Source organism: Bombus fervidus, chromosome 3, assembly GCF_041682495.2.
Source record: "Bombus fervidus isolate BK054 chromosome 3, iyBomFerv1, whole genome shotgun sequence".
Classification (NCBI taxonomy): Eukaryota; Metazoa; Arthropoda; class Insecta; order Hymenoptera; family Apidae; genus Bombus; species Bombus fervidus.
Window position 1 is genome coordinate 8,524,412 of NC_091519.1, and position 24,716 is coordinate 8,549,127.

The following is a 24,716-nucleotide window of genomic DNA, read 5'->3' on the forward strand; positions in this document are numbered from 1 at the left end:
TAAACTCCTAAAAGTAGCAGTTTGAATATATGCAAACAGATTTGTATTGAAATGATGGGTTTGAAGAGAACTTGAACGTTTAAAGATTGAAATAAAATTGAGTGCTTGACGAATAATCTTGAGAAAATACGAGAAAGCATATGCATATATAATAATATGCATCTGAAAGAAATTATGGACGTTTAAGATGCAAAAATATTTGTATATTTTTGAATAATAAATTTAAGATAAATCTGAACGTTAACGGGCGAAAATAAAATTTAACGCTCAGCAAATAATCTCGAGGAAACACGAAAAAGCCGTAATGAACACCTGAAAGGAATGATGATCGTTAGTGGAGGTGCGTTTGAAGTCACCGTATCGCAACGAGGCGTCAAACGTAAATCAACGTTTCACGGTCGCCGATTCCAGAGTCCGGTTTAATGAAATTCTCCAGAGAACACGTTCCCATAATGTTGAACGCGTGTCACGTCCCGCGGATGCGAGCTAAATTTCTCGTCAGCACGGAAGGAAGACGAATCCCTCGTGTGCTCGCGAAATAACACAGACGCCCGTCATGAAAATTAAGTCGTTGGCTCGATAAGGCGTCCGCAGTTTCCCTACGTTTCCAATCCGAGAACGAACGACCTTCAATTGGGGCGACTACGTAACTTTCGTCCCGACAAAAAAACGTGCTTCACCTTCGTCGACTGATCGAACGAGCAGCTAATTGCTTTTTTTCGTCAAATCCACGGATAACGTAGCGCCCCTTCGTTTAATCAGTTAATTACAAAAAAACCCTACCCTGAGCAGACGTCGTGAAAATTTCGAAATATTAAAAAAGTTTCACGCGAACGAGTCTTCCCGAAGGTTAAGCATCAGCTATGACTTCCGGGATTTTCAGAGTTCAATGAATGAGCTTGTTCGATTCAATTCGAAACACGTGTGGAATACGTGCTCGCCTTTGTATCATGAAGCGATTATGATGGAGTGACTATTGAGGTATTCCGACGATGAATGTGAGTGGTAGAATCGATAAGTCGTTCAATGATAGTAGCTTGCAGCATATGCGTCGTCAAATCGGTTAACCCGACAAAATAAAAGTAGGAAACATTGATGAAATTATAATACAAGATAAGTATGGATCAAGTTCTTTGGCAATAAAATTTTAAAAAATTTCAGAAAGTTAGGAGTTCAAGTTTGACTTGTGAATTGCTCGTATAAAGATCGCGGGGAAAGAAGCATAGTTTCGTGAAATTCTTTATATTAATATCGTTTTAAGTCTAGAAAGAAATATTTCAATACAAAATAGCTAAAGAATGGAGGACGAAATTATGCAGAGGAATGAGATTCGGATTTTACTCCATCTCTGGATGCTTCGACAGGGAAAATCGTCCATTGCTATGGTCAGACGAATGGAAAACTAAGACGAAAAGAGGATTTGTTCATATTCCACGGATTCATCTTTTAACTCTTAAATCTTTTTTCGTCACGCGGGAAATCAAAGTCTGCATCAAACTCGTAATAAAAGCTCGAACGTTGGTGGAAGTTAGCGTGAAGCGAGGGTCGTTGAATCGATAAGTGTCTACCCCGATAGAAAATAACCAAGTTCGGCGGAAACAAAGGAACGGTGTTCGCGACGTTCCGTGAAAATGCGTGACGCGGACCGAAGCGGCCACGGCTCGCGCAATTAAACTTCGAATGCCGTTTGCGGCAATCTGACGCGTTTAACCAGTCACTTCGATTCGAAATTACGATGGGAATTCGAAGGTAGATTTACCGCGACAGATTTAGCCCGAGGAATACTAATCGAGTGGCGTATGATGGACTGACGATATTCTGTCGTAATTTCTAATACGTGCTTCGTCATTCTACAAATCTATCGCGATGATCAATGAAAGCAATCGTACGAGTTTTGCGAGATAGATACTAGATACTCTTCGTTGTGTTGTTGTGAGATTTTGTTGTCTTCGAAATCACACTCCGACACGTTAAATATTTGATAGAATAATATATTTTTCTGTAGAAAAAGATAATTCGTATTCTGACAATTTTATATCAACACTGTATATAATTAATTCTCTTAATTAATAGAAGAAATTATCAAACTCCGTCGAATAAATTTTTAACACGTATTATTAATTATTAGAACATTTATTAATCTCGTAAGAAAAGAAAATGTGCTAATTTATTATATTTAGATTATCAGGGAAGCATCGAACATAACGACTAAGAATACACAGAAGAAATTTACAACGAACAAATTTATAGAAAATAATAAATTAACAAATTATATATTTCTGCCGTTATTCATCGAGTCAGATTTAATTAGAAAATTTTAGCTATCGAACATGTGTTATTGAGTGTAAATCAATTGGAATCGAATTCCAGAGTATCAATTTATAGGAAAGTTAATTCCCTTATCTTACAGTAATCCCTCGAATCGATTACTGTGCTTCTATCTTATCAAACACAGTACCACTCAAGAACTATTCCGTCATGCACTTTAGCTTGATTGAAGTCCAGCAACTTCTAATGCTATTAACTTCACGTTTAATGTTTTTCATATCCATATGTATTTAATTCTTTCATTTAACAAAAACTATCTGGCACATTTCCATCTTTCCAGATATGTTCAAACACTTAAAGAACCCTGCGCTTTTTGCCTTTCAAGTAAAGTTATAATTATATATTACATTACAATATACAGGCTGTTACAAAATAATAACTAAACAGCTTAGATCAAATAAAGAGAAACAAACGTGACACGCAGCAACAAAGAAATATAATTTCAACTGAGAAGAGTAGCGTTATTGCATTTCTCTTGCAATTCTCCCCTATTATCTGATCCATGGCACGATTAACAAGGCATTCTACGCTCATTAAGGTCCATTATTTCTGTTAATACGAGTCAGAATGACGTTAAATCGGCGCAGACGATGATTGATGGCCAGGACAACGATAAACCGACGAATAGCCACGTTATTCTCGATCCACTTCCTGCGATAGAAGGGAAAGAAACGCGAGTTAGCTCGGAAACTTGTCTCGCTTAGCTGCCAACAACGAAACGACGCGGAAAACAAAATGCAAATTGCTTTTCTTTTCGACCTGGCCGCGTTTGACGCGCGATTTATCGACTATTCGAATGTGGAACGTCGCAGGATCGCATCTGCAACTTTTCTCATGCTATCCACACGCCGATTCCGGCCGCGATAAATCAAGCTTCTTTCGCGGGACTTCTCAACGTCATTCAGTGTCGACGAGTAATAAGTAACACGTCGAACATCATACAAGAAACTTGCCATGCTTCGATAAAGGCCTGCCCAACCAACAGCTTTGCGATCTTGATATATCGCCTTTGTTCGAAATTTTTCACGCGATGTTAGAACTCCTTGGAGGTCTGTGCTGGATATGTTTCATCGTGACATACTGTACTTTACTGTGCTTTTGCTTTTCTTTTTATCTTTCTTTTATTTCTTTTTTTTTAAGGAAGATGAAAGATGGAGAAGGTTAACTCATTAACACATTCGCTATTGATTGCATATGAATTATTCAGTTCAGGGAAATTGTATTGATCCATTCTATTTTAAAAATAGAATAAGTTATGATTAAAATATGTAGCCATAGAGGTGGTCATTTTGAAACAAATAAATAGAACGACACTTAATTCCCAGCCCATTAGTCTGCCAAGTATTGAAACATTGAAATGAAACTAATACAAAATGAGTTAATGATATTCGGTGACGCGTGAATAGTAAGTGAATTATGCAATTTTTGAAGAAATCTCTAAATGATCTGACAATATTTTAAAGTACAATGTCAGGAAAAAGATTTTATCTTCGGACGTGAAAGTTTCTACAAATGGTATAAAAGCATTCGTTAACAAACGAAACATTTACGCTTTACTCGTTACGTTATTCTTAATTTGATTGCAAATAGTGATATCTGTACGTATGTTTTAAAACTTAAAGCTTATTTTTTCTCGTATTTGCGTCTACTATCTCCCTGCAATTTAACGAGTAATTGGGTAAAAGCCTAATCTTACCAATTAACTTATATATTACGATTTTGCTTTAAAATCATTATTATCCACTATGATTAAGTTACGATTATAGCTGGGAGTTTAACATAAAAATAATTCCATCTAGAGAGTTTTTTGTATTTTATTTATCCTCGATATTCGGGTCAATATTTTACGATTAATTAAAAATAGTATTATTACGTTCGATGAGCATCGGATACGAATAAATTGAATCAAACAGCGGAAAACTAATTTTTATTCGTCAACTTTCTCCGGTTGACGATCGAATTTATAAGAATTACAATTTATAATATTGAATTTCAAATATGAAAACGAAGTTTTCTGTTATTTTCCCGATCCTGAATCGTTGTATAAACTTCTCTGCATTTACCTGGTCCGCTTATCTACGGTTAGACAGAGTTCTGAAATTCCAATTAAAACCTGAAGCGCTTGGAGTGTCTTCTCACATTCCAATAAAAACTAACATACATAGTACCATAAATTCGCGAGAACATTGGATTTCAAGAGAAGAAAACTGTGTCCCAGCTTGCAAATCTAACATCATTCGCGTGTAACATATCTTCATATTCCAGGAAATAAAGGCTGTCAAGAAGTCCTTTATTCTAGTTTTTAGGTTCATGCTTTTATTGAAAACCCTAAAATGAAAATTGACATTTTTTAAGTCAATTCTCCAAATTAATAATTAACAATGGCTTTCAAATAATTTGACAATAATTTTTCCATTTATCGAGTTGTGAAACTTTGTACTTTTTACATAATTATTTCTAGTAAGTTTAATAGCAATGTTAATTTTCATAATTTAATCATTTACGTTATACCTTTTTATTCTATCGAATTTTCAAAGATACCTGAGAAATTATCGAGTCCAAAAGCTTTTATTGAATCAGATCGTCCTATTTTGTTAGCTATTAAATTTAAAGTCTTACAGTTGCAAGTACCAGATGAAAGTTCCTAATAAAGAGACTGACTATATATATATAACTTTATGATTTAGCTAACGCCAAATCACCAATTAGCAACTATCCCAATTATCATCACTTCTCAGACACACATAAATCGCATGAAATTTGTGTGTTATTTCACAGCCGAAAGCGCACCGAAACTTCCACAAACCGATGAAACACATGTCTCGTTCGAACTCCAACAACTAAACATCGTCCGAACTTTCGAAAACATTTATCCATTCGCGCCTAACTGCACAAAAATTCATTTGCACAAATCTCACGAAAGTTCGTCCTCTCTCATACAGGGTCTCGTCAGTTTCTCAAACGAATCTCTGGGATTTCTTTTGATACTTTCCTTAAATAAATTAATTTCATTCTCTACATATATATACTACATCTAACTGGTATTGATCTTTGAATGTAACACATAGACTGTTACGCATTGAATTATATATATTTTGCTGCAACAGACTGAAGTATACCATTTTGCAAAATATCACATTATACTTGCGCATTTTTTCTGACAATATTAGTTAAATAATTCACGCTACGTTAATTACATTTACTCTATGAAATGTATCTTATTCTAATCGTTATCAACAAATTTAGTAACACGGATCAATCAACGTATTAAGAACGAATTAAAGAATATAAATTTTGAGAAGATTCCATTTTAAGAACGAAATATACAGAAAAAAAGCGTGTAAAATCTTTACAGCCAAGTTCTTTTACAAGCCACTATATCTTGATGGATAATAACGCGTTAGGAAGCGAGTAACCTAGCCACGTGACGCAATTGTGGGAGTAGGCGATCGTCGGCGGTGAATTTTCCGTTGCGTAAAACCCCTGCAATTAAAAGTCCGTGCAAAAATTGATTACGCAGTCACATCCTCTGCTTATCCCTCAGTAGGTCGTCGGCTTGGAAGACGAGGCGAAGGATGCAGGAAACAGTGTTACGGCAAGCGCATCGCTGCGCACGTTTGCCTCCTAGTGACGTAAATTTTCGTTGCGGTGGAACCTGGATTTTTACCGGAACCGCGGAACGTACGCATCTGGAGCGGAGCGAATTTGGCAGTGCTTCCTCGCGACGAGGCTGCAACGTGAAACTATAACACGACGAAGAACACCCTCTGCAGCACGTTTCACGATATATGAATTATTCGTTGTACAAGACAGTTAAAGTTAGAAACTAAAGTTCCGAATTAATGTTTCAATGAGATTGTAATAATTGTCGGAAAATTTGTGGAATAATTTCTGCAACTTTTTAAGTGGATTGTTAATTCTGTAGATTTTATTGAGCGTCGTCAAAGATTTTTGTAGCATGTGTCGAACATTTTATGAAACATATGGATGCGTAACGTAAGAAGAAACTTAAGAAATTATTTTATTTAATCTTATAATAGAAATTATCATATTTCCCAATAACATTATTCCACGATGCTCGCTGTCTGCTTCTTTTGTTTGTGCAACTATGAATTCAGCTTCGTGCATGTAAAATAAACTTTCGCTACGGAGGTTTAATTAAAAAAAATGGTGCAGTTAGAACAGAACTTTCCTTCAGGAAATACCTTCGGATTACATAGTATGTGTATTTTTAAATTATTAGAGAACTACAAATATTTAATTTATAGTCACGCTAAAATCCACGATATATCAATATTTGTTCTAGCTGCGATAGAAATCCAACGATTGCTCATTTGGCTTAATTATTCGAGGAACCCGTTACAGTTTCGATCGAGTTAGAATTAGGGCAACCGATGACCCATAAACACAGTTGGCATTAATACCGATAAACTCATTAGAATCGGTGTGACTGAATGTCCGGTTGGACTAATGATGGAAATTCAAGACGTGCTTCATTGTTGTAGCCTATACATTACGAATACCGAACTGAATCTGTGCGGAGAGCATAGCACGAAGATCAATTGAGAAATCGCAGAAAAAAAGCCGAAGATACGGCAACGAAAGTTTCACTGGGAAAGTTAGAGAAATAGTTACAAGTTCAAACGGAATTATGAAAAATGAAAAGTACCTTTTAAATATGACTGAATATATATTTCTTAATTTCTGATTCAGTTCGTATACAACTGATACTGAAAGTTTTATGAATGTTGTAGCAATTAACTACACGTATGAAAAAAAGAATGCCGAACTTTTACTTCATAATACGGCTTTTATAAATCACAATGACTTTGCTTCCTTGTGTGTAACGCCCTGTACTTTCACTTCGAGAGGTACACATATATAACGATTACATACATTAAAACGTAAGAATTTAGAACGTTAAAAGTATCAAATATTTTTTGTGAAAGGAAGTAAAAAGTGTTTTAAATGTTCGAGCAGATGTTATAGAATCTTTTTTACATCGTATTAAATCTTTAGAATTCTTTTACTTAAATGATATACATATTTGTTAATTACACATATATATAGACATAAATCTCACTGTTTTAGCAAATGCAATTCCTCTGAATTATATACCTGTCCCCGGCTTTCTATAATTCCTATGCTTTTAAACAAATGATAGACCTTTTACTCACGCAGATAAAAACCTAAAGCGTTATTATGAAATGCAAGCATCTATCTTTTTGTAATAAAAATTCTTTTTATAAAAAGAAAATGATAAACCAGGAAAATATACAAAGTTCAAAAATTTATATCTCCAAGAATGAATTATCCAATAAAAACTATCCAATATCTACAATCTATAAATCCTCTTTCTTTCTCACTACAAAAATAACACTTCAAAAACTACAACTCTTGACAAAAATAAAAAGATGAATTTACACTTCTTGATTTCTTTACACTTTTCTGCTTAATCAATAATTATCAATCAACAATCATATCATAGAAAAAATTCACAATTAAAAGACACTAGAAATAATACTTTCCAGAAGTCTACAAATTATTAAAAAAAAAGAAATGAAGAAACTAACACTAAATTCACTAGATTTCTTCGCTTAATTAACATTCAACGATCAACATCAATCATATACAACAAATTCATGCGAAACCTAACCATCAAAAGTTCTATAAATCTGTTAACAAAAACAGAAAAATTAATGTATTCTAATCAGAGTGCAATACACTCTAATTTCTATATTTTATTTAGTGACATTCTTATTTAGAAATTCGTACGAAATAAAATCCTCGAATTTTTTCCAAAGATACTTACCATAAAGCATGGTGAAATTAAATTATAACGTGCAACATGACCGACAACGATAACCACAGACAACGAAATCTCGTAAGGGAACTCACCCTGAGAATAAATCGGGAACTCGCCGTCGCTGTGGCTGTGCGTGAGCATCCCCGTGGAATAAAACTGCCACAGGGCTCTCCTCCGGTTTTCCTCAGACGTGCCAGCGAGGACCTCGTCGTCGTCGGCGTGGTCCAGCAGACTCAACACCTCGGAGAGCGACAGGTTGACGTTGATGTCCTCAGCACGACGAACAGTTCGACGGGGCAAACGTAATCGTTCGTACGCACGATACCCGATTTCTTCGTCGGGTTCCACTTTTCCCGCGATCACGCTCGTCTCACCGATGCTCGCTTGGCATCGCGTGAAACTCGCGTTTCCACCGTACACTGGTATTCGATTCACCGCGAATATTGGTTGAACGCACCACCAGCTTGAACTATCGCCGGGCCGATCATCGACTTTCCCTTTCTTTCTGCCTCTCGCTGGCCCGCACACACACACCACCTATGAACGCGTTTTTTGTTTTCTTTTCTTCTATCCTCCTCAATGATGCTGGTAATAGAGGGATCGATTAAGGAACGTGGAACGAGACTCCTCTCGAAACGAAGAAGAGAGGTCGAGACATCGATTTTGCATGATCTCAGCACTTCGAAGCTTCAGATGGTTTGTGCTGGGTTAGTTTTTGGCAAAGCATGTTTGCTCTACCTTCGGTGTTGATTCAGTTTCATGAGACGTATAAGCGTTTGGCCTGTATTCTTTCTTAATAATTATGTTCATGTATGATAATATTTATAAATGAAGATTACAGGAAAGGAAACACGATAAATTACATTATATCGGATAGGACGTGTTAATGGTCTTTCCATTCTGACATTTGCTTGATATTATAATTATCTTCTGATAATTAAAATATAGACCTTGATGGGAAAATAATACAACGTAAAGTATTTTAAAAAATACAAACGTAAGATGATAAGTAAGCTTCTATTCGTATATTTTACAAAAAAAAAAAAATCATTTAAATTCCAAAAAATTCACCGTAAAACTATAAATTTCTATAAAAAATTACAAATTGATTATTTGGATAATTCCATTGTTATGTTAAATGGTACTTCGAGTGCTAGATCTGTTTGGATTTTTAAGAATACATTATTTTGCTTTATTGGGCTTTATGAACTAACAATTGAAATAAGAAAGTGCGCGATGAGACGCGAACGTGGGCTGCTAAATAATAAGAATAAACGAAGCTTATTTAAATTATGATACTAAACATCCCCTAAAGAAAAATAAAGCTACAATGCCAATAATGTTGCATGGTGTCAGGCTATTCTGTTAATGAGATAGAGCAGACCGCTGCATAAAGCGTTTACTTGGAACGTCGCTATCCAACTACCGCAATCTCTGTAATTCGATAAGCAGTTACTTTATGTAAGCCGTTTTAATCGATTGTAGGACAAGCTACGCTTCGACATTAAAAATGTCACAAAAGCAATTTTCGCATAGGTATATACCTACACTAGTGGACATTTCTGTTGGCACGAGGTCAATAGAAGTTTCTACGAAAAGTTTGCCAATAATGTAACGGGCTATTACTCTTTTAAAATCACTATCGCGGCTGTATTGGTCTATTAGGTCGAAAATTGAAATTAATTCCAAGGGAACTAAGGAAATGGTCGTATTTCGCCGAACTCATTTTTTTAACTCACGAAAATTATATATTGATCGTATTTTGTACAGGCTCGTGATGGCTACAAGGTTTTTAATCACAATTTCGAGTTTTCTTAGCTAGAAAAATATCTGAAAATCATTACGGCGATTGATATGTTCGTTATTTCGAAAATTTTTATTAATTCTAAAAATATTACTAAACATACAAATATCATTTATCGATCGCATTTTATATATTTTTAGATATAATGACGAAGAACGCTTTATGGACTATGTATATTTGACGCTCAACATTTTAATAATCACTGACAAAATTTTAGCTTTTTTTATGCATCATTATCTACCAGAGGCAGGACTAATTATCTCCCTAATTATCTCTTTGGTTTGATAGAGGTGTGGAAAGGGGGCGCGTAATGTTCAGCGCAGAAGTTGAAGCGTTATAGTGTTTTGTTACGAAATTTGTTAAACCTTAGTATCATCATAATACACCGGAACTTCCTTTCCTTAACACGCGTAATGCAATAATTTGGAACACACAAATTATAAATAGTACAGTTGTTCTACAAATTTGGTACGTTTGTGATACTGTCTTACATGAAATATGACAAGTTATTGTCCGAGAATAATTACTACCGATCACTTTTTAATTACTTTAATTCTCATTTACTTAAAACAATGTACCATGAAAATGCAAATACTATTCACATCATTAAGAAACATCCTAATACCTAATTAAGTAGCAAAATGTTTACACACCATTTCCATCCAAAATCTCAACAGCGCTACACAAAAATCGTTTCAGCAAAATTACCCTCGCTTGCCCTCTCCTCATTTGCCACCCCTATTTCTCTACCCCTAAAGAAGATGATCCCCTAAATGTAAACTAAAAACTCAGTCAAAAGCATCCACCCACTTTCGTCTCAGTGAAAGCAGATTTGCCTGATGGTGGCAAGCAATACAGCTTGGGCATTCTAGAATGAAAAAACAAAGGGAGTAATGTATCGAACTGACATCGCAGGGTGGCGATATTTGTCGCGTCGCGTCGCAGCCACGAAGAGTATCAAATGTCGTCATCGAAACGGTCCAGCCGGCGGCGTATCGGTCTGAACAACAAAGCGAAGTGAGAATAAAACAAAACGAGTGAAAAGGAGTAAAGAGCAACGAGAGAAAAAAGAAGGATGGCTGTCTCTACGCGTCGCGACGCTCGTCCGTTTCTGCACACGTAAATTTATACGGCGGCTATTAATACGTCGGGCCTCGCGGGTTGATCGATCGCTCGAGGGAAAGAGGAAGGGACCGCGAGCAGAGATTGAACCGCGCCTTTGTTGGTGAAGGGCTACGAGTTTTTCCCTTAGATAAATCCAGAGTACTGCTCTGCTAATAACAAGGCCCCACGGCCAAGCTTATCCGTGTCTCCCGGTTCGAATCGCGATCACCGTTACCTTCGCTCGTTCGTTACTAGAATTTATTCTCCGTTCGCGATTGAAATCTGCCCGCGCTATCGTTGCGTGTCCGTGAGAAATTGAAATTGACTCGACCATGCTCGCCGCCGGCAATAAATCGATATTACTATTTCGGCGTGATGAAAAACAGCGGGAATGCGTATCTTTATGTTTCTTTCGTGAAATCCGCGACGGTTGATATATTGGACGTGGAAAACATTCTGTGCCATTAGTTTCGTACTTTAGAACTTTATTTTCTGATACTGGAGCTATCAAAATGGTGAAGGTAGACAATTTATGGTATTTTGTGACGGAATTTTGTTAATCTATAGCGACGTATTTTTGCGAATTTGAATTATTTCTTGTATAAGATATATTTATATAAAATACGCTATCTTTTCTAAAATATATTTGTAACACAACGATTGGATAACCAAAATGATCACGTAATCTCCAAGAATGAAGTGATCTTTTAGATACGTCAATTCAAAAAAGAAAGAATAATCTAGTATCGTAGCGTATGCTTTATCAATCTATTATTTCCTGAGATCGATCAATTTTTAATTTTGTAAATTTATTTCAATATTGTTATCGATAGAAAGTATGCGGCAGAATTTGAATTACATCGTTCGTGATAAATAAGATAAATGATACAGAGAATGTAGGTACTTGCCAAGAGATACATTTCAATATTTACTGTATTATTCGTTTATGATAAACGAGACGAATCATAGAGGAAGTACGAACTCTTTCCAAGAGACACATTTAAATATTTGCTTACTAAAAATCGTACGATTCGATAGATTATATAATATCGTAAATGGTGAAAGGAAAAAGCGATACAATAGACCGTATATTAACTGCATGAGTTTGTTCGAGTAAAGATTGATTCGCAGTTTGAGTGCTGGAATTTATATGGATGCAGGGAATTGTCTTTAACGACATAAAATTCCCTTATTGGCTTTCGTCTTTCTTTGTACGCTCTGCAAATAGAAGACGTATACATTTTCGTGCCAATAATCTCTGCCTTGTTCAGTATCTAGTAAATCATAATCGGTTATCGCTAATAAATTCAAATTTTTATATTATCTTTTGATAAAGATTATACGTTTGCAAATTGCTAAACGTTATTATCAAATAGTCTGTACTATTTGTACCTGAATCATCACAGGATTATACGACTATTCAAAGCAATTAGGAAATGTGATATTTGTAGAGCAAACTGAATATCAGATTGCAGATCAAACATCAGCAGCAATACCACTGTGCCTACAATTAACAAGATATTTCTTTTAAAGTTTGCGTGGTGCAAACATCGCGTCAATTCATCAACCTACGTGATACAGACTATCGTTCGCAATTTAATAAAAAGTTACATATCAGTTCCTAAAAATTCAATTATCCCATTCAGTTAACCAAATTTTGCCTAACTCCCTACGGAACAATCGAAAAACGAGAACTGAAGAAAGAACTGAAAGCATCCGCAGGGAGAGACCACGTGAAGCATCGAGCTCGGCGAAACTGTACGCGAAGTAAACCTTTTCCGGAGGACAATCCGCAAGGACGAAGACGAAGGCACGCAAAGAGCGGTCGAGTTAAGGGACCCTCTTTTCTCGATCTCTCGACTTCGAGTCGTTCCACGATTCCAAACTTGCAATCCGCACGAGTGAACTTATCAACATATTTACCACGCACTTAGTCCAGGTTCGCAAGACCAGCTCAGCCTCGTCACCCTTCTCGAGCCAACAATCTTCCTTTCACTTGCAGTGGTTGCGCAAAAACCTTCGATCAAGCCACGTCGATCACACCACACGCGATTTCAGATGCACGCGCGCGTCCGATGATTCGCCACGAATCGGAAATTCTGAACGAGATCAAGGCAACGACAGGACGATCCGACGGGAGGCGATCTATAGGATCTACGAGGGCGGAGAATGGGCCGTGCACGCGTGTCACGACGATCGTCGATCGAGTAGGTCGTGAAGGGTTCGATCACAAAGAAACGTGCGTGGTACGCGCGACGGAGCGGGAAGGACTTTCGTCCAGGACGGGTTCGATGCGCGCACTGGGGATGAGAGAGAGCCAGGGAGCAACCCGGAGAACAGAGAACGCCGACATCCGCGCTCGAGCGACAAAGAGGGTTGGCCAGGCTGTCGGAGCAAGAGAGAGGATAAGGGGGCGGTGCAACAGGGAGAGAGAGAGAAAGAGGAAGGCGAAACGGCGCAAGCTTAAGCCCGCTACCGGGCTTCGAAATACGCATACGACATAGTAGCGCACACCAGCTAACCGTGAACGAGTCCCGATTCCGGAATACGAATGCTCCAGCGACGTGTCGTTGTCCCGTTTCCGAGAGGCCTCGCTATATACTATAAACGTCGCGAGCTGCGTTTTCGTTTTATTTTTTTAAATGACAATTTTCCGGTTGACATTTCCCTCGTGTTCTTCCGGATTGTTCGAATTTTAAACTATAAAATTTTGCGTTTTGGAGTGGGGCAGAGAGACAGCGTGGTGTAGAGAAGCGGGAAAGTAAAGAGGGAAAGAGGAATAGGAAGAGCGAAGCTGGCGTAGAATATTGCGGATCGAGGATAAATGGAGCGAACGAGGTGGCAGGGAAGAAGATAGTCATAGGCTGTACAAAACAGCGAGAGAGGGTGCATCTTCCCCAAGCACGGAAACGAAACGTTTAGCGGCCGATTTTGAAAAGTGCACTCTTCCAACGTCCTCTTTTTGTCTCTTCCTCTCTCCCTCTCTCTTTGCTGATGTTCCCATTCTGCGAGTCGCCACCTGCTATGACCCAGTTCCCCTAGGCGACCTTACAACGCGGTTCGTCCTAAATTCGTGCGTTAACAACCCCGCCTCGCCGTTATTAATTATTATCGCGCTCGCAGTTGAATCTCTAATTGAAGAAAAATAGTTGAGTGCAGGGCAAACGTTTTAATCGGTGCCGCGGTGGCGAGCGTTTAGGTATGACGATAATTAAAACTCGCACGCGAATCTGCCAGCTTAATTGCCCGCTATTTATTCGCATCGGCATCGTTCGGCAACGCGATACATCCTATGAATCAACGACTGTTCGTAATGGTGAGAAAGGAGATTGTTTCTTCTTTTCCCTTTTTTCCTTAATTGCCTTTAGGGTGAAACTAAGAATAAATGAGAATCTGGGATCGAAAATGTCGCGAAACGGGGCTACGGTGGCGAACATCGTTGGCTATTACGCTCGACTAGGTTTATTCGACGGTTCCGTGCCAAAACTTCCCAGTTCGTTAAGCTGTGTCGAAGAAGGGAAGAATATTAGAAGTCACGCCGCTTGCAGCGGCGCGAAACAGTTCGGCATAGAAACGGAAGACGGGACAACGATAAATCGCTCGTACGTGACGGCGCGACAGAATCGTATAAATATTGAAACACTTATCACCTTCCTCTTTTTGATTTTCTTTCTTCCATTTCTCTCTAAGTGGAGAGAGAACTTTTCATCAGAGAGTGGATTAGTGAGAATTAAATAGGACAGGCGGAAAATCGTTATTAGGGAAATTTTTACTGACAAATTGTATATTGATGTCTGTTTGCTGTGACACTGTTGGAACTATATCGTAGGTTTGCTGAAAGAGTGACGTAAATAAGCAAAGTAAACTTTTCAGCAAATCGGTTTCAAATAGAACTTTTTCCAATTATTTAGCAACAAACAAATTTTTTCGTTTACAATTCAACGAATGTTCCTTGAGCTTTCACAGTTTCTAATAAAAATTATATATACGGTTCTTTATATATTATTCTTTGATAAAATTAATGAACACCCATCGTTACATCAAAGAAAATGGAAAATAAAATATTCGCTTTGACGAAACCGTTGCGAAATCAAATTCTACGAATGAAAACTATAATAATAAATTAATCCCGAAATTTCATATATTGCGCAGACATTCGAATCAGTTATCCATTTTCCAATTTAATCCTTACTCCGAGTTTGCAAAATTAACGGACACAAATCGAGCGTCGAAACGACAAGACACATTTATTATAGGCTGCACACGACAAAGCCAATCTACAGAAATGTTTCAATCATTTCCCTATCGTGATTTGACAGCGTAACGGCAGCGTAATAACAATTATCAACCATCCCGTATCTAACGATCGAACTCAGCCTTCGAATTTGTGGGATCGCGTGGAACATGTGAATCCACTTGCCCAACTGCATTTCGCGGATTAACGATGTACAACGTCACGGACATCAACCAGCGAATAATAGCGTTGTTGTGTCAAAATCGAAGCTTTCTCCTTCTTTTTATTGGAAATAAAAACGAAAAAATTCGTTGGAGAGAACAGAGTGGTTTACGGTTTACAAGAAGAAATGTAAGCAGATATCTTTCTGTATTTCGCTATTTTATGTTGAAAGTAAAACATTTACTTACAATTAAAAGACATAGTAATATTTCAAAGATTATGATTAAAACAAATATTTCTATGTAATATAACATTTGTGAGTGTTTGAAATTCGTAGTGTAAAATTTATGAACCTTTAAAATTTGTCGTGTGAATGTTTGTGAAATTTTTTACATAAAAATTATATAGTTTAATTAGAGACGTTCGATGAATTCAAGAAAAGCTTCAATATTTCAGTATAATATTATACTGTACCATCAATCGAAACAAAGGGGAAATTTTATCAACATGGTGCACAGAAGCAAAAAGATATGGATATCTATACGCTTTCAATAAAAGTTACGATTGACAAAAGTGTAAAACCCGTAACCATTTCGAAAAAAAAATATGAAAATTATGAATCGATAGGTAATCACTAAGGTTTTGCGTACTTGCAGAGACTTTGCATCCCTGCTCATAAAAATCACGAATCCAGAAATGATATCATATTTCATAAAGTAGATTCTAACTGCGATCAAACAAATCCCTCAAACAGCTACTACGGAATATCACGAAGAAGATTTTCCAACATCCTATTCTACTCCAACATCTCGACGACCCTTAGTTCTAGTTCCATCCTGCAAAACAAATATTTTTCGTTTAAATAAATTCGAAGAAGTTTGTAATAAAAGTTCTCACATCCTTGCAGCGATTCTAACATTTTATGAAATATCATGAGGAAAGTCTTCCAACATCTTGAAGATTCTGTCTTTTTAGTTTTTAATTTTATTCTCCAAACCGAATACTTTATGTCAAAATAAATTCGAACGAGTTTATAATAAAAATTCACGCGTTCTTTAACGTAACCTTGTAAAAAGTACAAGATAGATAGATTATCAATGTTTGATGGACGGATGTATCAATCTCTGTAGCTTGATCTAGCGTCGGAGATGCAACAGTCTGCTTTTCAACAATAACAGAGTTGCATTTTAAACATATGAAGCGTCGATGCACGTGGCAAATTATTTATACCCACTTGCATAATTACAAATCGAAGCTCATATCGGGGATTGTTAATGATGAGCATGATCTCGCGTTAAAAGTTGCCGCGTAATTAATTCATTGCTTATTGACTATAATAATATTTGGAACTACAATGAAGGCGATCGTTTCCATTTTGTCGTAAACCGCCGCTAGTTTCCACGGTGTACAAAGACAAATTTTCATTGCTGATACACCAGATCGATAGGTGCAACCAGGTGTGCTTCCATCTGACGTATCGACCAGAAGTGAAACACAGTAGAGCAAGAGCGAAACTGTTGTTGCCTTGGTTATCACTCACCGGTATCACCATTACTCTGTGTCGTCGTTTCCTCATTTTGGGTATCGTCGTTGTTCAGCGGTGGCTTCGTTATCTCTTCTGCTGAAAAATAATTTACGAACATTATAAATTTGTATAATTAATTGGAAAAAATTTAATTCAAATAACAGTAAGGATATAATTAAAGGAATGGTGCTATAAAATCAGGAATAATTAAAGAACATTAAAAAAAATATAATTAATTCTATTTGAAACAAGTGTTTGAAAATTTTATACAAATATTTGAGAGTAAAGATTAGAGGCGTATGAAGACAAGAACATTGCACATGTTTATACTGGATCTTCAAAAATATTTATTTAAGAAAATTCTTCTATATACATAATTTTATTTGATTAACACTTCTTTGTGTATCATCGATAAAGTATCTGTTAGAGATTACCGATTTCACGCTTTCTGCAGTGTAATTTAGACCATTCAAAATTCTCGTCGAGGTTTCTGAAATCTGGGCTAGATTTCAGCTATTAACTAATAAGTGAACTACATGTGTATTAGTACAGACGAGAATAAATCTGACAATGCTTTTTTGTACTTCACGTTTCAGGATCACCTGATCTCTTATCATTTTCGTGTCGCACGCGACATTATCAATTAAGTATAATAATGGTTTAAATCAAAACCTAATTTTTCTATGAAACTACATACGGTATAGAACAAGATATAATACGGTATAAAACAAGATATTCCGTAATTACAAAATAAAGAATGCTGTATGCTTATGGTATTTCTGTTCATCGTTATACAAACTAAATGAAAAGCGGTTGATAAAAAGATAATTTTGAATAGAAGCTACCATGCTTATAGAATATTGTATTTACCCATTTTTCTTGCTTACGATTAGAGTCAGTAATAGATATAATACTAAAATTTTATTAAATAAATCAACATAAGAAGATAACTTACATTAATAATTAAAGTAAAGTAATGTTTTAACGTAGTCTTATATGATATAAAGCAGAATTATATTCGTGTAAACATAGTAAATTCATATACATATTTACTACATAATTGTTGGACGACAGTATACGCTTAAATAAGTTAAAAACTTTATAAATTAGTATAAAGTATTATGGTAAATAATAAAAATTCGAAGCTTATAATAACACTTTGAAAAATCTAATATTTAAATATATCAATTCGCTCCTCTTTGGAAGATGTAGTATTGCAATTTTTATTTCATACCAACTAGAATTTTTATACAGTGTGGAACAGATAAAGTGTTAGGTATAGGCTATTCAAAAAAATCATTGCAGATATCAACTTAAAGTTTTCAAACGTTAAATGGTACAAAGAGGCTAACATTTCACGGTGTAAGATATTGTGAGGGTGATTTTCTTAAGGCAAAAATATGTACTATCCTCATTTCTTTTTATCTTATGTAAGAAAATATCTTATGCAAGGAAAGTTCCACGAAGGTGTCGGAAAATATAAAAAAAAATTTATTCTGCTTTGAAAATTATTTCTCAAATAGGTCACCTCATTTAACGTCAGTTGATTATTTTTTATTGAGCTATGTAAAGGAAAAAGTAATTACAACGACACTGACTGAAAAGAGATATTAAAAGATGAATTTAGACCGCATGTAAATCTATAATTCCAATAATGTTATCAAATATTGTCAAAGCTATTATCACAAGAATAGATGCGCGTTTTCAAAGCATAATATATTTCTTTTGATATCTTTCTACATCGTCACGAAACTCTCCTTACGTAAGATATTTTCCGCTATAACTCTTTATGTAAAATAAAAAAAAATACCTTAGGTGAAAGTTGTTAGATTTGATTACATCTGTCCGAATATCGATAAATTAATGTCACCCTATTAAAAAAAAAAAAAAAAAAAAAAAAAAAAAAAAATGGGATAACATCCCTTCCATCTCCAAGAAACTCATCCGCACAATATCTTACAGCCTAAAGTGTTAACCCCTCTATACTATTTAACACCAAAAAATTTCAAGTTGATATCTGCAATGGCTTCGGAGAAAACGACTTGTAATATTTTTATCTGCCCCACCCATATGTACATTTACCGTGCTCATGCATGATTGACGATAACTGGTCAACTTCATTTTTATAACATAACTATTTCCATCATAAACTAGTATTTAATATAATATTAATATAATTATAGATGAAAAACTAATGACACGAAACTTTAAATGTAGTTGTAGCTTGCAATAAATATGTAAATTATAATGTTAATTATTATAATAAATCGCTGAAGGTATAAATGTGCAGTAATAATCTAAAGATTATTGATTGCTATAATAGGAAAATCAGATTTCGACGTATCGAAAGTTTTGCCCTCTCTCCAAACATTCACGATGACTTTGAATGATACTACAGCGGGAGATCGTTACTACTACCTGAACCTTCGCAACGTACACATCGACAACACGGAAGCTTATATTATCGTAAGCTGGGCGATATTTAATATTTCTAATACTTTATTTATAGCAATTAAATCACGGATTCATTTCTATAACATCCCTAAATATTATTTAACATTGTTAATAAATTATTTTATTTCAATAATATTTTCAAACATTACTTAACAATTTTAAAAATCTGTTTGTAACAACATAAAATCATTGATTTAATTATTCACTACCTTTAAACATTATTTAACAATTTTAATAAATTCCTTATAACAATGAAATAATTATTCTGTTTCTATAACATTTCAAAACACTATTTAATATTTTAATAATTTGTTTTCTCTTCTGTTCCTTTCTGCCACCAAAGTGTGCCCTTTATAAAACCGATAGAAGAATTTGAGAAGAAAAGAAACAACGTTCATAGACTTGAGCAAAGAATTTGTGGCAACTAATTTCCAATTCTACGACGGTGAGTCGCATGATTTGATTTCTTCGGTGATTGGTTAAAGATTCAAATATGATAATCCGAACTAAAATTCAACCTCGATTTTGAACTGAAAAGCCTTTCATTGCAACGAGTGTCATCACACTCGTGCAGTGTAGGTCTTGATAATTAATATTCTTCAATAGTTTACGTCACAATAATCTACCTTCGTATGCATGCTTCTCACTTATTTTTCTTACAATTAGTGGATTTCAATCGACTACTGTAAGCTGTAGTATTCCGTGTTCCTGAGAACATAAAGAATAAAATTATTTAAAATTCAAATATAATACAAGTGTTCTTAAGAATTCTCATATATATACTAGTCTACTCTCCTTAATAAACTATATATTAAATTGTAGTTAATGTGATATAATAGTACGTATATATACATATTATATACACATATCTATGTATATAGGATATATATTTTAGAGAGTCTGAATTTGTGCAATATATTTTAAGAACAATCTTTATGCTCACGTATATCTGTTGTTATCATACTAAACTCAAGCTTGTGTAAATGCCACAAGCTTTTTCAAGATATTCAATTTCCAATCAATGGGATTAGGGATCCAGGGTGGGTCTCGTATGCGTAGTCACCTCCTCGTGGTGAGACCTGGTAATTAACATTGTTTTCCAAAGATTAATCTTTACAATCATGTTTTTATATCAACAAATTAATCTTTAGAACACGATATGAAGCTAAGAACTACGCTTTCTGTAATTCAGTGTAGATCGCAAAAAATTCCCATAAATATCTTAGGTAATTTAGCCTGGACTACAGTTACTCGTTAACAAGTGAACTATTAGTACTTGACGTAGAATGCCCTGGAAGGCGTGCATTTTAGTCTTAACTACTTATATGATAGACATATGCAATATATACATGTAATTAAAGAAACAAATTTTAAATACAGGTTTTCGCCGTCTATCGGTCTAATCCTTAATGTAAATAAACGATTACCATTCGGCAAATTTTTATTTCTAATAATAGGATTGCATGCTCGTATGCATTATGTTATTAGAAATATACTCATGCTGGAAATTATATCACACTGCTCATTTGCTTGCTTGAAATAAAAATTTATAACAATAAAAATATGTACTTCCATTTTAAAAAATTACTTTGATGTTGAAATTTCCTAATCACGATAGATGATTTCAATTTTTCAAAATATTTAGATATTATATTAACTTTCTCCTGTTAAGTGAAACAATTCTCATAGAAAATCTTGCGTTTTTTATAGCTAGACACGAAATTCTATATAATGCCAGGTCTATCCTATAATTAATTAATAGTACTAGGACTATTTGTGTTGTGATTGATTGATTAGTTCAAATTGTACTTTATCGAAAATTAAAATAAAACTTTCTTGCGGTAATTACAGCAAAATAGCTTTTCCGATATGTTCCGGGAATTAGTTCGTTGGAACAATAGTTCAGTGGTAATCTGTAAATTGCACTTAGGAAACTCATACCTGTGCAACAATACATTCAAGATAATGAAACTGTTAAGTTATAATCTTCAAATATATGTGAATGCTATACATAAGTAAAAGTTCGAGTATTATCAAATTATTATATAGAAACGAAGTTGATCGAATAAACATAAGCATTTAGAAATATCACATACATCTGTTATATAATTCAATAATTATAATAAATATTAAACGTCCTAGTATTTACAAATAACCTTAGTATTACCAGACTTTTTAATTTATAATTTATTTTTTTCACACATGTTTTCCACAATTATGTTTATAACATCATGAAATTTTTACAAACATATTTTACAAAATACAATATCTGAATACAAAGGATAATAAATTAAAAAATATTTATTACACCATTTTAAAATATTGGCCTTGTTATGCATGACTTGTGCTTTTTCCTTTGTTCTTTTAAATAGTTAAAGATTTAACCGTTTAAGTAGTTTTTTGTTTTTGTACCTAAAACGATAGCAGTCTTTGTCATTTGATACTGTACGGTAACATCCTGGAAAATCCCTATATAGTAAATCCTTCCATAATTGTGATTCTGAGCATATGTCATGGAATTCTTTACAACACTGTGCCATCTTTGTTACACTATAGGCATCTAGCAGTCTTAAAATTCTTAACTTCAACTCAATTGGAATAGTTTCAAGACTAGGACCCATTATACCAGCTTTGATAAATAGATCTCTACGCACTGGTGTAGACAATTGATCCTTAAACCTATTAAACAATTTAATAAGAACAAATATAATCCTTTTTAAACAATTAGCATAGCTTTTAATAAATTTATTATACCTGTGAGATATTGCTTTAAGATTCATGTACCGTCCATAAAGATCACTCGAGTAAGGATTAACATACTTCAGAGTCTGTACACTTATACTGTAAGTTGTTTTTCCATCCATAAGAGGAAAAAAATTCAAAATCAATGTGTCTCCCAGAGGGACTATAACTAGTTTGCATTCTATATCAGGAACACTCTCTAGTTGAAAATACATTTCATATATTCCCGTGTCTCGCGATTTCCAACTTTTTGGTATATAGAGTAGTTTTGGACTGTGACAGATGCATTTTACAACATACAATAATACAATTGATGACTAAAAAATACACGCTATCGATGATAATGCGTACCATTGTGGCCGGTCACTATATGACGATGACAAATAAAAACCAGCCTCTGCTAACAATACTATTATTAAAGCAACAATATAATCGTGATGCGTGGATTCTTTATCTAAATCGTTTAATATTCTTTCTAACGATGGTGCTAATTTGGTACGAGTACATTCTTCTGCTAAAATTGATTTCAACATTATATTTTCCCAATATAATTTTAACCTCTGAACACACAACTTATGGTACAATGTCTATCACTGCAGTTGTAATGTTTTGTTTATAGCAAGTTAGGTTACTTCATGGTTGCGCCACTAACGCCATCATTTCATACTAAAAGATCCTACCGCGCCATCTGTTTCAATTTTAATAAATATAGAAATAAAATTTTATTCAATATTTATTTCTATATTTATTAAAAATATCCATTTTCTAAATGAATGTTACAGAATCAGATATTTATATTGTAATATATTAGTTTTATAATTATATTTGTGTATTTCAAACGATCTGATTATAGGATAGATGGATTTTTTATATTTTGTGGCGACCTCTCTAAGAAAACATACAGATTGTAACAGATCAAAATCAAAAAGACTAAAGGTATCATACATTTAATGAATAGCTATTTATTTGTATATACTATATATTCTAATGCAGTTTAATTTGTAATCACATATAAATTAACATACGCAGTCGCGCAGCATAGCAATTATACAGATGTCAGAACATATCGGTATATGGTAACAGAAATGACAAGTTATGGTTACTGTTTTGTCACGTTACAGGAGTGCAACCAGTTTGAGTGATGTAGACAGTTAATATGCAAGAAGTCCCACGTACCTAATACCTATATGGTTTACAGTTTATCGCGGATAACTTATGAGTGTGTCATTTTTTCGTCGATAAGAGAATTTGTCATGTCACTTTCTTAATGATTAAATTACTGTACCCATTTACAATTGCATTTCTTAAATCAATTTTTCGACATTTAAAACAAAATTAACGAAATTAACTGCAGAAATTATAGACTTTTGCGATACTTTCGATAAACAGTGCGTTAACAGCTTTCTTGTTTAACAGCGCCACCACGAAAATTAAAAATTCGAAGCCAGTCAAACGAAGATAAAATAAATAAAATAAAACCGGTATAGGAACTCGTTGCGTTTTTTTCATGGGAATGTCTCAACGAACTCGTCGCTAACGGTGAACAAAATCAATTACACACATTGCCAGTTATACGTGTACATAGATTAAATTTAAACTTGCGTTCTGTTTGAGGCAAACCAGATTTGTGTATTTACAATCAATTTCAATCATACAAATAATTACTCTGATTCAGAAAGTTGTTTCACGATGTCTTATCCATCTGTCTGTCTAGCAATAATCCTTCCGCCAGTAACGTAATGTTAAGTCTCTCAGCCATAATAATTTTCTATAAAACTCATGCATAAATATAATATTTGAAACCTAATGCTCGCAAACTGATCAAACAGAAAATCCTATCAGATATGAATCAAATAAAAAAGTACAAATATATCAATTTATTATCGGTGAGAGAAAGAACTGATAAGATTAAAAATGTAATGTTGCAATCAATCGTCATCGAGAAATGGTCATTTTAAAAGTAACGCATCAGATTTTTTAACAAAACCTTTTACTGGTCCCAGTTTGTGATAAACGTCATCGGTAATTCGCCGACATTTTTGACACTTAGTACGCGCGAAAATTAAGTCGTATAGGTGAACGATGAGTCACGTGATCGACGACGACATGTTAGTTAGAAAATACCGGGATAGTGAACAGGCCCAGACGGGCCCATAAATATCCCTGTACGCTCCTGTTCGGCATGCGAGAGCGCTCCGTACCACTTGTTGCATGGCCGCGCTCGACAGTCGCGTTTGAATAAAATAGCTCTCAAACTGCTACGGGATATTTTAGCAGGGCTAACATACCGGGAGAACCGGATATCTCAGCGTCCTCCTGGTTCGGTGTTTCAGCCACTTTCGTCTGCCCATGGGACACAACACTAGTCACTACACTTGACACCACCGACTCGCACGATTCGGCCATTTTCAGGTTAACTCGCGTTTATCCGCACGACGGCTAGTTACCTCGCCGCATTCGAATCCGAATCCTTTTTCGAAACTTCCACACACGCTTCGCGGTTCATAACACTCGACTCCCATGACAGATGGCGGCTCGCGGATGGGAAGAATGCTAC

At 35.0% G+C, this 24,716-nt stretch overlaps 2 protein-coding genes across 3 annotated transcripts in view; both read right to left on the reverse strand.

Annotated features, from left to right (window-relative positions):
* Positions 1–24,654, reverse strand: part of LOC139985593 (phosphatase and actin regulator 2) — a 389,376-nt gene extending 364,722 nt beyond the window's left edge. Inside the window, exons 1-2 of one of the 2 annotated variants that reach the window (XM_072000143.2) lie at positions 24,448–24,654; positions 16,979–17,056 (exon numbers count right to left, since the gene is read on the reverse strand). In XM_072000143.2, coding sequence (XP_071856244.1) covers positions 16,979–17,056; positions 24,448–24,565 — 196 coding nt within the window. In that variant the 5' untranslated portion in view covers positions 24,566–24,654. Of the gene's footprint in view, positions 1–16,978; positions 17,060–24,447 lie in introns of both variants that reach the window. The other variant, XM_072000142.2, reaches the window with a different exon arrangement.
* On the reverse strand, positions 19,513–22,823 carry LOC139985596 (F-box only protein 7). The gene is made up of 6 exons (XM_072000146.1): positions 22,511–22,823; positions 22,172–22,432; positions 21,830–22,096; positions 21,250–21,330; positions 20,361–20,496; positions 19,513–20,125 (listed from the first exon to the last, which is right to left on the reverse strand). The coding sequence occupies exons 1-5, from the start codon at positions 22,690–22,692 to the stop codon at positions 20,445–20,447; spliced, it is 843 nt and encodes a 280-aa protein (XP_071856247.1). The 5' UTR covers positions 22,693–22,823; the 3' UTR covers positions 19,513–20,125; positions 20,361–20,444.
* Positions 24,655–24,716: the final 62 nt, after the last annotated feature.